Here is a 13,957-nt window from a genome sequence, read left to right on the forward strand (position 1 = left end):
GTGCTTCAGGTTGGAGTGCACATGTATGACAACACTGAAAGGCTGCTACAGGTAGCTAACATTCCCACTATCAGACAAACAAAAACACCTCCCCCTTGCTTTGCTAGTGTCTCAAGTGTGAATAACCCTTTAAAGATGTACTTTGTTGTTTTTTTTAAAATTTTATATTAATACAATGATTCTCTCTATGCTAAGTAACAAATGTCACTTTCTAAATTGTCCATTACAATTAATCAAATCAGTGGTACCTTACTTTTATTATTTCAATGGATTAGAAAATAAATAAACAAGTATTGTTTATGTTTTTCTACAGGAGGGGTATGTCTGCTATTTTAATGTGTGGGTGCGAAACCTTAGACAGCTTCAGAAAGGTAGCTTGAAGTGGATCAAGAAAATGTGACCATATTATTGACTTGAGTTTATGTATTGATTAATTAATGAAGCACTTTTCAGTAACCACTCATCCAGTTATGGTTGCAGTGAACTGCAGTATATCCTGTAAGATACTGTTGTGTAAGGTATGTCTGCATTGTAGCATATCTGCATTGCACAATGACCAAAGAACAACACAAGAAACATTCAATCTGGCAGAGAGGGATTCAGACCTGTAGCCCAGGTGCAGTGGGGTACTGAGCCATCTGCTGATCTGTTTCTCAGTAACATTACATTAACATATTTAGCAGATGCTTTTGTCCAAAGCAATATACATTTGGGATGGTAGGGTCAGCCAGTCCCTGGATAAATTGAGAGTCAAGGCCTTGTTCAGTGGTATTTGAACCACCCTATCACAGGCAAAGACCATTAACCCACACATCACCCCACAACTTTTCTGGGCCTTGATCCTATAACATTCAGGTTTTCAGTTTTTGCTATTGACCACTATTCTGTTTGCTGATTCAGCAAGGGGTCCTGCTGTATTAAGGATCTTCACTTACTGAATTGATTCAGTAATAACTCTAGTATTATAACTGGGTAAAATGTTAATAAATAGTGTCATATAATAATTAAATGTTAATTATTGTTGGAAGGAGTTAGTTGGGGCCATGTGTCTGGTATCATTGCTTTACTGTCATAAGGATCACCTTCTAGATCTGGTAACTCATATCATTAAGTTGTTCTACATGTTAGGTTACCTACTCATTTGGCAGCTCTGGTTGAAAAGACCATGCTGTAACACAGAAGATCCTAAACTGAAATATCAACAATCAAATAAATTAAATATCAGCAATCTACTGTCTGCTGAAAATGAATAATGGTGTAGCAAACCTCGACATCTCAGCACCTGTGCTGTCTTGTCACAGCACAGGATAGGTGAAAATCTTTATGTTGAAGTGTCTCTACACTGATGTGGAAGCTATGATGTCAGCGTAGGTCACCATATACAGCGGCAGAATGATTTCCATTTATATAAACAATAAATGTTCGTCTATTATGTAAGAATCATAAAAAGGTAGAAAAAGTAATAGATCTATCTTTATTTGTAAACACTCACTGTATTGATCTCCATCGCATATTACATATGACAATATGCTTTCAAAGTGAAACTGGTTGACTGAGGAGAAACTCCTTTACTTTTCTAACTACTTAAATATTAGACTATTCCACTACAATAAATTAGGTAAAAAAAAAATCTTACTTGAAGAGGGTAGTAGGTGGCCCTGCAATGGGTCACATCACAAGTCAATTACTGTCTTCTGGTTATTAAGTTACCCTTCTTTTTAGCTGCAGTTTTCCCATCTTCTTTATGCCTTATAACTCCCACAAAAGTAGGCTCAGCAGGGTAGAGGAATGATTGTACTCAGCTTCTGTTGGGAGGTTTTTTCCAAACTGGCTAAGCATTAAAAATGTCAGCCAAAATAATGCCCAATGGACCTTTATTATACAATATATCCAGAGAGTTTAACTTCTAGAATACTGCCTTACTTATAACAGCAGGTAATGCAGAGTTCATTATTAAGAATAAATTGTTGCAAATGTATATTTAGTCAAACAGTATAAATAAGTAATGCTAATGCTGGATTATCAACATACTTTCTCTGATAGACTCTGGTGTATTTAGGGACAAGAGACTATGCTTCTATGGTAAATGGCCATTCATAATGCATCTAAGTGCATTTAACCTGGACATGACACATACCAGAAGTCAATACAGTAAATGGCTGCATCCCACTTTGATTGAAATTCCACCTGCTTGGCTGATTGTTTCACCGGGATATTACAGAGCTGATGGAGTTGTGGGAGGTCCCCCCATTGCAAGTAGGCCCATAGTTGTCCAGGGTGGTCACCTCCAGGTTGACCTTGAACACTGGGGATGACCTTAGCAGAAAATCGGCTGCATCCCTGCGCCCCAGTGCCCTCAGCTTGGCAGTGAGGACGCCAATCGTGCTGCTAGGATGCCTACTCCACTCCTGCAGGAGCAGGGCAGTGGGGCTAGGGTAAGTCACATCTGCTCCAGGAGTATCATTGGCACGGTTGTATTTAGCCACAAGGTCTGACAGGCCCAGGTTCATGGCGAGAAGGCACCAGTCCTTACCCATGGCATCCGGTGGGTCCAAAAGTCGACAGAGCTTCCTCCTTGCCAGAAGGCCAATGTCTGATATGTGAACATCCACACCCAGGTTGGCCTGGTGATAGACCTCTGTGCAGCTGAGGCTGAGGATGCTGCTGAAGCTTTCCTTGTACCCTCCCATGGTGTTGGTGAGGGTGGTCTCCCTCTGTGCCTGGGCCCTGAAGAAGTCCCTTGGCTGGTAGACCATGATGGGCTCATGGTGCTCTCTCAGCTGCTGGGGACTCAAGTAGTGCTTCACTGTCATGAGCCCAGGTAGAGTGGTAGCTAGAAGGTTGTCAGTGAGGTTGCACATCACATCCAGCAGGACATAACATTTTAGCGAGTCCAGTCCACGCACTTGGACCTCGATTCCCTGGCCGTGGTTAACCAGCCGCAGTATGACCTCCACACCCCTGTGTGAGATTTTGGCCCCATTGGTCCACAGACGGATGGAACTTCCTTCTGGTTGCTGCTGATGGATCCAGCGACAGAGGTTGACCTGCAGCTTGTGAAACAGACCACATGGGAAGGGGGTGAGATGCTCTGCGGGCACCACACGCACACCACCATACACAAAAGCTTCCTCATCTTCTTCCTCATCTGTCCAAGAGTGGTGCAGGCCATTGGCCCTGATGAGGGCTGGGATGTCCACCATGGTAGAATTGAGGGGGTCACGCACACACACATCCATGGCATCCAGGATTTGCAGCAACTCGTCCACGTCACGATCTGCCAGCAGGCTCTGAAGCTCCTCTAGGCTGAAGCGCCCCCTGTAGTGGTGGATGGCTTTCGGAGTGTCACTGGACAGAATCTTGGTGAGGACGTTGCTGCAGAGCCACCGCGGGTCCAGCAGCACAATATCCTGGATCATCTCACTCTGCAGAAGGCTCATCTATGTGGGACAGAGGCAGGATTAGTATCACACCTGTTGCTGGGTCTGAGTAAAACCTGAGTAAGGACAGATGCTGGAGAATTGTTTGCAATGAGCTCATAAAATATTCTGGTCTGTTACAAACTGTTCATCATTTCCAACTGCATGGTAAAACTTAATTGTTTTTATATATATTGCTTGAGTGGGCAGCTACTAATCAAGTACAAATCATGAACAAATATAATGACTGAAATGATGAACCATTATGATCTAATGATGATAACTAATAGTTAGTTTTTGGTTAATTATTACATCAAGTAAGAGTGTACTACTACATTATTTTTGCCCCCTCAAGTAAAATGCTACCATTTTTATTTGACCCAATATAGACAAGCCTACAATACTCAGTAATCTGTGATTCTAGTTAGAGTTTTATGTTAAGATTTTTTTCTTGGGTAAAACGTAAAGAAAATTGGCACAAGAGCATATGTTTCAACATTTTTTGTAAGTGGTGTATTCTGCACTCACTGGCCAGTTTATTACATGCATTTGCTTGTTGATGCAAACACCCTTCTCCTACAAACAGGGAATCACATGGCTACAACTGAATATACACAGCAAGCAGACGGGGTCGAGAGGTGCAGATACTATGAGGATTATAATAGTTAAGATGCATGATCTTAATTATTTTGAATGCGGCATGCAGGTTCCCAGATCTCAGCAGCAGCCGAGCCTCCTGGGATTTTCATACAATACAGTGTGTACAGTTTACAGAGAATGTCAGTTTGCCAGTTCTGCTGCCAAAAGCGTCTTGTTAACGAGAGAGGTCAGAGGGGAATGGGCAGACTCTTAACAGCTGACAGGAAGGCCACAAGTGCAACATTAAAAACTCAGTACAATAGCAGTGTGCAGAATGCCTTCCCTCAGCACATAACTTGTCAGCCCGTTAAGTGTTACTGTAGGAGTGCTACATAAAGAGGCCACAGAGTGTGTATTATGCATGATTTTCAAAGATTGCATATGAACTGTGCTGATTTTATAAGCACCCTGGATTATACAGAAATACATTATTCAAAACTGATGCACAAATAGCTGGAGACTGAAGTGTTTATATTTAAGAGTATTGTTCTGTAATGTGCTAAACACGTTTTACCTGGGTTCATGTTAATTTGTAAAGCTTCAGATAATACTGCAAACCTTCTATGAACATAAGTACAGTAGAACCTTGGACGCCTCTTAACTTGACCAACTCAGACATCGAATGGGTCTGTTGAATTTTTTTCCAAAATCTAGGAACTCGACTGCTTATGCTAAAACTTATACAGGTCTAGACGCATTCAACTCTACCAATTGGGACCTCGAACAGGTCGGTTGAGAAAAATGTATCCGCAACTCAGCCAAAAACTTGGAACACGACAAAACAAAACAGACCTGCTAAAACTTTTACGGATCGTGATGCATCTCTGATGGGACCCAGAAGCAAACGGACCCACTGCATGGGATGCTGAATGCCTATGAATCCCTTTCAGTGTTGCAGGATCTCTGCACAGAGTCTGAAATGCGAAAGCTGTGTTCCTGTGTTTGGTGTAAAATTTTTGTGCTTTATCTACAGTACATTTACTGACCATGGCCCCTAAGACAGTGAGCAGTGATAGCAGTAAACTAAAGAGTAAAAGTGAGAGTAACTGTGGAACTTAAAAAGGAAATTATAGCGAGACTTCAAGGTGCCGCATGTGTGTCTGCTCTCTCTTCGGAGTATGGGATTGGCTTTTATTTAATTTTTATCGCTTTTGTAATGTGTGATTTTTCATGTGCGTATTAGTTTTATATTGATTGTTAATACGTTTCGTCATTAGTTAGGTAGGCAGATATGTTTAAATAGGCAATCATTTGGAGGTCTGGAACAGATTAAATTCCCATTTACATTATTTCTTATAGGGAAATTTCACTTGGACCTCGACGAAATCACAACTTGACCGGTCTTCTGGAAGGAATTAAGTTTGTGCTCCAAGGTACCACTGTAGATGATTTTCCTGGCAACAAAATAAGGCTTGAACCATGAGCAAATCTGGGCTGCTTAACAGCAACGGTGTATACATTTGCATTCACACACCTCCCCCATGCTGTGCAGCTGCGAGACCACCTCCCTCAGGGTCTTCTCGCTGGCCAGGGGGTTCATGTGCTCCTGAACATCCGCCACAAACTTGTGCCAGGGCATGAGCTGATTGGGCCGGTGATGCTTTCTCCAGGAGGGCAGGGTTGAAAGAATTTTCTCACACAGTTGTGTCATAGGTGGGCAAGACTGTGGATAGAGACCAAAAGCTGGACTAAAGCATGTGAGGCAGACCTTCACTGTGCATTATCCAGTGTGACTGTAAGGTCCTCCTCAGTCCTCAGCTCACAGTCATTTAGCATTCTGTTTGACTAAACTGTCAAATTTTAAAACATTTTGATTATATAAAGGAGCAAAAATAATCTTAGCAAAATTAACATTTCAGCCAATTTCAAGAATATAGAAAAGACACCACAGCATAATCTACAGTAAGCCTTTGTTATAATGGACTTAGTGTAGTTTAGCAATTGGATTTACAGTAATATACTTGCTGGGTGTTAAATCTCCCACATTTTATTTTACTTAAAGTATATTCAACAACAGTACTTCGTACATTCAGTGTTACCATACTTTACATTAACACTGATCATGTCTATGTGTGTGCTTTGCCCTAAGTTTGCCTGCCTGCATTTACCTATGTGTTTGCTTTGGCTACAAACACACATGTTTTTGTAATATTGGACAGTCCTGCTTGCAGTTATTTTTTAGTTTGAGGAACAATTTGATAGCTTCCATTCCTTTGTTGTCATTTATGCCCCTCCCCTTTACACTTTACACTTAACACTCACAGAGATAATGGAGCCTCTCAGGTCCTGAAGGTGGTTTCTCAGGAGCTTCATCACTTTGGAGCTTGATGCCCCAGCATCCATGACAAAGAGCTTCTCTGAGATTCGTAGATCATTTGCAAACCTTAAAATACATTTAAAATGTAAATTTAATTAAATTTAAAAAGTCCTCAATGACAACATGTGAATTGTTGGTATGTTGTACCCCCCCCCCACTGCTGTATATGAATTTTTGTTTGCTATTGTCATAAGGCAGTCAGCCTGCCATACATTACCTGTTCCTGACTTCTTTGAGCAGTGATTTCTCCTTGTCGTAGGCAAATTCCCCTCCGCAGTGATGAGGGAGGTTCACAGTGTCTGCGTGGGTCGCCACCAGCACAACACACAGTGGGTGCTTCACCTTTCCACCAAAAGCTGAAAACAAAAAAAGAGCGAAATGCGAGATAGTCACGTTTAATAAAAATGTTAAATCATCATAAGGGGCCCAGAACATAGAGAGGTAAGACACACAAAAGAAAAATACCCTGAAAAGGATCAATGTGATATACGGTTTAGGCCCAACCAGCTCCCCTACAGCAACTGGGGTCAATGATCTTACTCAAGAACCCAGCAGCGATATGATTCCCCTGCTGGCCATGATACCTGAACCCGCAATACTCTGAAAAAAGGGACAGATCCCTAATCCAATCAGCTACATGGCATCCCCATGTCATCACATCATCCCAAGCATTTTGCAGGCTATAATTGTCATAAAAACACCCCAGAGAAAAGAGCTGTGTTGTCTTTAATGAAATGGTAGAAGGTATTGATGCAAATATACATCTGGATAAAGATCACTTCAACAATATTTAAGCCTCCAAAAATAACATTGTACAGAGTTCCCTCTGCTGGTCAACATTGGCATTTCACATATGGCTATTTAAAAACAACCCATAAGCTTAGATCAAGGGTGGGCAATCTTATCCAGAAAGGGCCGTTGTGTATGCGGGTTTTCGCTGCAACTCCCTAATTAGATTACTATTAGAGGACTGATTGGCTGAAGAGTCCTCACATCTGGGTTTGAACAGCTGACCTAAGGGTCATCCCAAACACGTACATACACATCGGCCCTTTGCGGATAAGATAGCCCAACCCAGGCTTAGATCAATCATTCTCCACCCCCAATCGTTCTATGCAAGGGTCCAGAGCCTATCCCATAAACAACAGGCTATATACCTATAGACAATTTGGCAACTCCAAGCCACTTGTCACCCTTCAGGGACGCCCCTTTTGATTAAATGTTTTATTTAATTTGACGGAATTCTGAAACACACACACACACACACACACACACACACACACAAGATGGACCTTCATAAAGTACGTTGACTTCATGCGTGTTCTGGCGGTGACAATTCTGATAAACAGACACTGATAAACAAGCAGCACTGCAGAGCTCCCTGCAGCAGAGAGATTACACAACGGAGAATCGACTTCAAAGAAGTGACGCTGGCAACCATACGCACTGATGCTGTCTTCCAGCAGGGTGAGCGACTTGAGGAGATTCAGCCAGAAGGTGACCTGGTTGAGCTGGGCCTCGTAGGGCTCCTCCAGACTGAAGAGCACCAGGTGTATGGCCGTGTGATCGTTAGCAGCAAAGCAGTCATAGGAGCAATAGTACACAGGGTTACCGGAGAATTCCCACACACTGAAGTCTCCCACTCCTGCAAGCCAAGAGCAAGAAAAATATGTATTAGTCTATCAATCCATCTCTTAACTGCCTACCCTGGACAGGGATACAGGGGCATGGAGCCTATCGGAGGCAGCACAGGGCACAAGGCTGGGGGGTTCCCTGAATGGGAAGCCAGTCCATCACAGACCTCACACTATGGGAAACTAAGTGCCACCACTTTAATTCGCTTCATGTCTGTAGAATGCAGCAGGATACCAGAGCACCCAGAAAAAACCCACGAGGCAGGAAGCTCCACATACAGAAGGGAAATGTGGGATTCAAACCCACACTCCTGAAAGGCAACAGTGCTACACCAAAAGCCACTATGCCACCCATCGTATTACCATATTTATACATCCATCCCTCTCTCTTCTACACACTTATCTTGGTCAGGGTCATAGGAGGGCCAGGACTCACCAGCCTAATTATCTAATTGCATGTCTTGGGGGAGGGAACCTGCGTGATACAGGGAGGACGCACAAACTCCACAGGGATTCAACCCCCAACCATGAAGTTATGAGTCAATAGTGCTATACACTGAGCCACCCTTGGTATTACCACGTTTACCCTTCCATTTTCCGTAACTGCTCAGTATATATAACAATGGAAGTATGCGAGTATGGCACAGTACACAGGATTGTAATCTCACACCTTCAGGGTTTCTTCCTGTCCTGCTCTGTTATTTTCCTCCTACTTATGTGCAGGGTGGCACTTTCACTAAATGGGTAGCGCTCCAGAGCTGTGGATGCAGAAAGGTGTGCAGTGTTTAAATGGCCTCTTCTCTTGCTTGTGGTTGTTTGATTTAGCTACCCCAGTTTCCTCCAATGGTATATAAGCATACTAACTGCCATTAGTGTAGCTCTGCATGTGAGTGTTCTAGGATCACATCATGGCTGTGACTCGCTGAAACTGATTACGCGAAACAGGTGAGTAGTAAGAAATGTGAAGCTAGAGCCACTTTTAATGTGCTTCAAAATGTTTAATATTAACACCTTACCATTGATGCTGATGTTCTGGATGTCGATGGCTTTGGTAGACTGGTCGACCACTGTAGACTGAGCACTGTGCATGGGAGAGAAGACCGCCAGGACCCCCTTGGCAAGGCTGGGCTCAAACATCATGCTGCGTCGCCGGACGTTCACATTCTCGCACCCGGGATACAGATTGGAGACGCTCATAGACACTGTGAATGGAAATATACCTAGTCATTCATTCAGTTTTACAGCAAACCATACATTTGCTGTATAAATACAGCACTGCAAAATTTTCACTTTGTTACGCTGCAATTCATATGCCTGACCAATGGGTGGCAGAGTTGAGCTACAAAAAAATGTCATATAACAGCTGCATGGCCACAAAATATGATTTCCCTTTAATTTTTGCAGAGGTCTGTTAGATAAAATTTATTTATTTTTTCATAAACAAGTAAGAATTTTAAAGCCATTCCATTTTTTATTTAGCCAAGTGTGACGTGTATGAAAACCTTTACATAAAATATTTGGTGTTTGAGGTATTATTTTGTACAGAGGGGTAGTTTCGGGAGTGTGTCAGATGACAGATGCCATGAGGTAAGCGGGAGAGACATCAATCATGAAAAATGTTCACACCTGTCTGTGAAATGGTATGACTTATATAAAGCTGTCATGAGAAGTATCACCCATGCTCCAAATTCAGACAAAAACCAATAGCAGCCAGGACATCAGCCATATTGGCCTATCAGGCAACAGACAACCAAGGCTGCATGTTTCTGTCACTGAGTGCTGCCTAGATGTTAGCTTCTGCAGGTCTATTTAAGATACGTTACAAGAAATAATAGAGAGGGATTGCATCAGCCTTAGGGGGCGCTGGTGTATTAGGTAACAGTGACAATGAACCACTCCACACCTGTGGGTACAGGAGGTGTCGGGGAGAGCGTGAAGCGCGGGGAGCTGGCGGAGGGCAGGCGGGACCTCTTCCTGCGGAAGAAGCTCCTCAGAATGCCACACTTGAGGGACTCCAGCAGGGTGCTCTTGCCGGCACCAGAGTGGCCGAACACTTTCAGCTTGATGCGAGGCTGTGGCGTCTGCGTGGGCCGCAGTTGGTGCAGGAAGCTCCCCTTGTGGTGATCCTTGGTAACGCAAGTCATGCAAAGGGAGGCAAAACCAGAGGCTTTACTGCTGATTGAGTTTGTCAAGTTAACAGACCTATATCAGCATCAGTAGGGCAGATGTTTCGCAGGACAATGACAAAAAGGAGCCCCTTACTTTCTTGAGCTTTCCCAGGAGACTGATGATTTTGTCATGGAGTCCCGTCCTGGTGAGATCCTCGGCTGATTTCCCATCCTGTCGAGAGAGGCAGACAGCGACTTCACTGGCCAATCTCTAACGGCAAGGATGTTGGTGCAGTGCGGCCATAGGCCGGGTGGAAGCTGCAACAACTTCATTGGATTTATTGACAGAGAAAGTTCAGGGGGTGGGAGCCGCAGTCAGTGGTTGCGCATGAGCTGAGAGTCACGCCGATGAGGTCGGCAGTCGTTTGCTAAGGATGCTGACAGATGCTGACCTTCGAGAGGCATTTCTGGTCCCTTTCTACACCAACAGCGAGGCACCAAAAGCTAGCAAAATATTATAGGGTCACGAGCAGAGTGTAACACAAAACATACATTCTCATATATATACACACACACAGCTCAAAAAAATTAAAGGAAAACTTTTTAATCGGAGTATATTTTTCCTGACTGTATTTTTCACTAGTTTTACATTTGGCTATGGTCAGTGTCACTACTGGTAACATGAGGCAATACCTGGACCCTACAGTGGTTGAACAGGTAGTCCAACTCCTCCAGGATGACGCATCAATATGTGCCATTGTCAGAAGGTTTGCTGTGTCTCCCAGCACAGTCTGAATGGCATGGAGGAGATTCCAGGAGACAAGCAGGTCGTTAACCCATCTGTTGGACAGGTATCTGCTCCTTTGTGCAAGGAGGAACAGGATGAGCACTGCCAGAGCCCTAAATGACCTCCAGCAGGCCACTGGTGTGAATGTCTCTGACCAAACAATCAGAAACAGACTTCATGAAGGTGGCCTGAGAGCCCGATGTCCTCTAGAGGGCCCCGTGTTCACTGCCAGGCACCATGGAGCTCGATGGGCATTTGCCATAGAATACCAGAATTGGCAGATCCGCCACTGGCACCCTGTGCTTTTCACATATGACAGACATGAAAGGGTCTGGAGAAGCTGTGGAGAATGTTATTCTGCCTGTAACATTGTTCAGCATGACCGGTTTGGTGGTGGGTCAGTGATGGTCTGGGGAGGCATAACCATGGAGGGACGCACAGACCTCTACAGGCTAGACAACGGCACCTTGACTGCCATTAGGTATCGGGATGAAATCCATGGACCCATTGTCAGACCCTACGCTGGTGCAGTGGGTCCTGGGTTCCTCCTGGTACGCGACAATGCCCGGCCGCCTGTGGCGAGAGTATGCAGGTAGTTCCTGGAGGATGAAGGAATTGATACCATTGACTGGCCCCCACACTCGCCTGACCTAAATCCAATGGAACACCTCTGGGACATTATGTTTCAGTCCATCCGAAGCCGCCAGGTTGCACCTCAGACTGTCCAGGAGCTCAGTGATGCCCTGGTCCAGATCTGGGAGGAGATCCCCCAGGACATCATCCGTTGTCTCATTAGGAGGATGCCCTGACATTGTCAGGCATGCATACAAGCACATGGGGGCCATACAAACTTCTGAGTACGATTTTGAGTTGCTGAAATGTAAGTCCGGCAAAATGGACTAGCCTGCCGCATAATTTTTTCACTTTGATTTTTGGGGGTGTCTTTGCATTCAGCCCTCTGTAGGTTGATCATTTTCATTTCCATCAAACAATGTGATACCCTTTCCTTCCTAACACATTACCCAGTCCATATCAGTATAGATATCCAGCATGATTTTTTGAGATCTGAAGTGTTTTCAAAGTGTTCCTTTAATTTTTTTGAGCAGTGTATATACTGTATATATACACATACACACGCACACACACAAACACACCACACACACACCATTCTATGAAAAAATGTGCACATTTTCACAATATAGTGCTTGTGAACAAATAATTTCCTGGACTATTCATACATATGAATAAACCTTTATATTAAGGCTATACTACTACTTCTAATATTATGGATTCAAATAGTCTTATTAGATTCTTGCTGTTAGAAGTTCTTGGGTAGTTCCTGCTTTAGTGCTGCTTACATTTGCACCTGGCCATTCATTGGATGCTCTGGCTAGTTGCACCTATGCCTAGTTGAGTCCTTGACAGCACGTATATTTACAATGTGCTATTTGCTTCACTTGCACATTGCTTTTTAAAAAGCATCAGCTAATCATATTACACATGTATGAACATTGTAATAGTAGCTTCTACTCATGTTTAAGATTATATGGGCTAGGGAAGGGGGTCAAACTCCAGTCCTGACGGGCCGGAGCCCTGTGTAGCTCAGTTCTTTCCCTGCTCCACCACAAATGATGCAGCTCAAGAGCTGTGTGGTAATTAGCACAAGGAGCTGAATCAGGTGTGTTAAATGAGGGGAAACCCAAAAATGTGCAGGGCTCCGGCCCTCCAGGACTGGAGTTTGACACCTGTGGGCTAGGGTGAGAATTTACACATTTTTGAGTTTAAATTCAAACCTGATCTTCCATATATGGCACAGCATTTTAACAAAATGCAAAAGATCCAAGGTTCCAGCATGTGTAAGATTCACATTTACTAAGAGGACAAAGAAATTAAACAAATAAATAAGCGTTTGTCCACCAGACAAGCTGTCCTTCAGCTTCCTATTAAATGATGTAAATCAGAGTGACATGACAGAATGTATATTGTAGGTTTTTTCCCCCTTTACTCTTTTTCTGTCTGTCTGTATTTTTGTCTCTGCCTACTAATGAATGTCAGCTGTTCCTGCACTTCACCTTCTCATATCAGCTCCACTCCTCCCACAGGACCAGGATCTGCCTATCTTCCTCTCTCCCATTCCCTCCTCCTCTCTACTTTTAGTGTTGTCACTTAGCAGGGATCAGAGGAGTGTAGAGCGATCTGCCAATGCACAATTAATGTGCTGCAGGCTGAGATTATCTGACAAAGTGTGGAAAAACTGGGTTTTACTGGAAGATAACCCAGATGCCTGTCTTGCATGTCACACCCCAAATAGAGACACAGTAAGTTGTCTTCTTGTGCAGGAAACAAATTAAAGATATTAAAGTTCCACATTCGTGCCAAAATGGATCATTTGAAACATTTGATAATATGTGTCAAAGCAAAATATACATCCAAAACCTTGCAACACCTCCAGTTTCAATTCATCTTCAGGGAAGACAGTGTGAAGAGCAAACATTTGCCATAAAACTGGACCATGATACTTACATGTTTCTACTAGCCAACCACAAACATTCTTTACGCTTACTGTAGTTGTGTACACTTATGACTAATTCTCATTTCTATTCAGTGTTACATCAGGTCAACTTGACATATTTTTTTATTTTCCAGTCATTAGTGTTGGGATTTTTGCCCACTTAGAGGCTACGTACATCTCAAGGTGAACTGATATCACACCAGTAATGATTATTGACATTACTGTGGACGATGTGGGATTTTAGCTCCACACATTATAACATCAATAAAAACAATCAAGATTTTGAATCAGCCAGAAAGATATGGGAGTAAATGTGCTCTAGATTAAGGATCCAAGACTGTATTGTTGGAATGTGGTGCCATTATCTCAGAAGGAGTTCCTACAGATTACACTGGTTATAGACGGTTCTACCGTTGCTATGACAAAAATCACGTCTAAAGTCAGTGGCGCATTATTAAACGGTATTTAAGTGGTGCGTTTTAGAAACATACGGGTGTACGACGCTCATTATAGACACAGGTTATGCCCTCTTGGTGGAGGT

At 43.4% G+C, this 13,957-nt stretch overlaps 1 protein-coding gene across 4 annotated transcripts in view; it reads right to left on the reverse strand.

The window, feature by feature from the left end:
- Positions 1–782: 782 nt before the first annotated feature.
- LOC111847091 (death-associated protein kinase 1-like) overlaps positions 783–13,957 on the reverse strand; it is a 59,957-nt gene continuing 46,782 nt past the window's right edge. For all 4 annotated transcript variants that reach the window (XM_072714479.1, XM_072714480.1, XM_072714481.1 and 1 more), the window contains exons 19-26: positions 10,272–10,349; positions 9,913–10,135; positions 9,026–9,211; positions 7,823–8,020; positions 6,593–6,731; positions 6,321–6,441; positions 5,533–5,721; positions 783–3,440 (exon numbers count right to left, since the gene is read on the reverse strand). In XM_072714479.1, the coding sequence (XP_072570580.1) occupies positions 2,205–3,440; positions 5,533–5,721; positions 6,321–6,441; positions 6,593–6,731; positions 7,823–8,020; positions 9,026–9,211; positions 9,913–10,135; positions 10,272–10,349 (2,370 nt within the window). In that variant the 3' untranslated portion in view covers positions 783–2,204. The remainder of the gene's footprint in view (positions 3,441–5,532; positions 5,722–6,320; positions 6,442–6,592; positions 6,732–7,822; positions 8,021–9,025; positions 9,212–9,912; positions 10,136–10,271; positions 10,350–13,957) is intronic.

The sequence above is a fragment of the Paramormyrops kingsleyae genome, chromosome 7, assembly GCF_048594095.1.
Source record: "Paramormyrops kingsleyae isolate MSU_618 chromosome 7, PKINGS_0.4, whole genome shotgun sequence".
In the NCBI taxonomy this organism is placed as follows: Eukaryota; Metazoa; Chordata; class Actinopteri; order Osteoglossiformes; family Mormyridae; genus Paramormyrops; species Paramormyrops kingsleyae.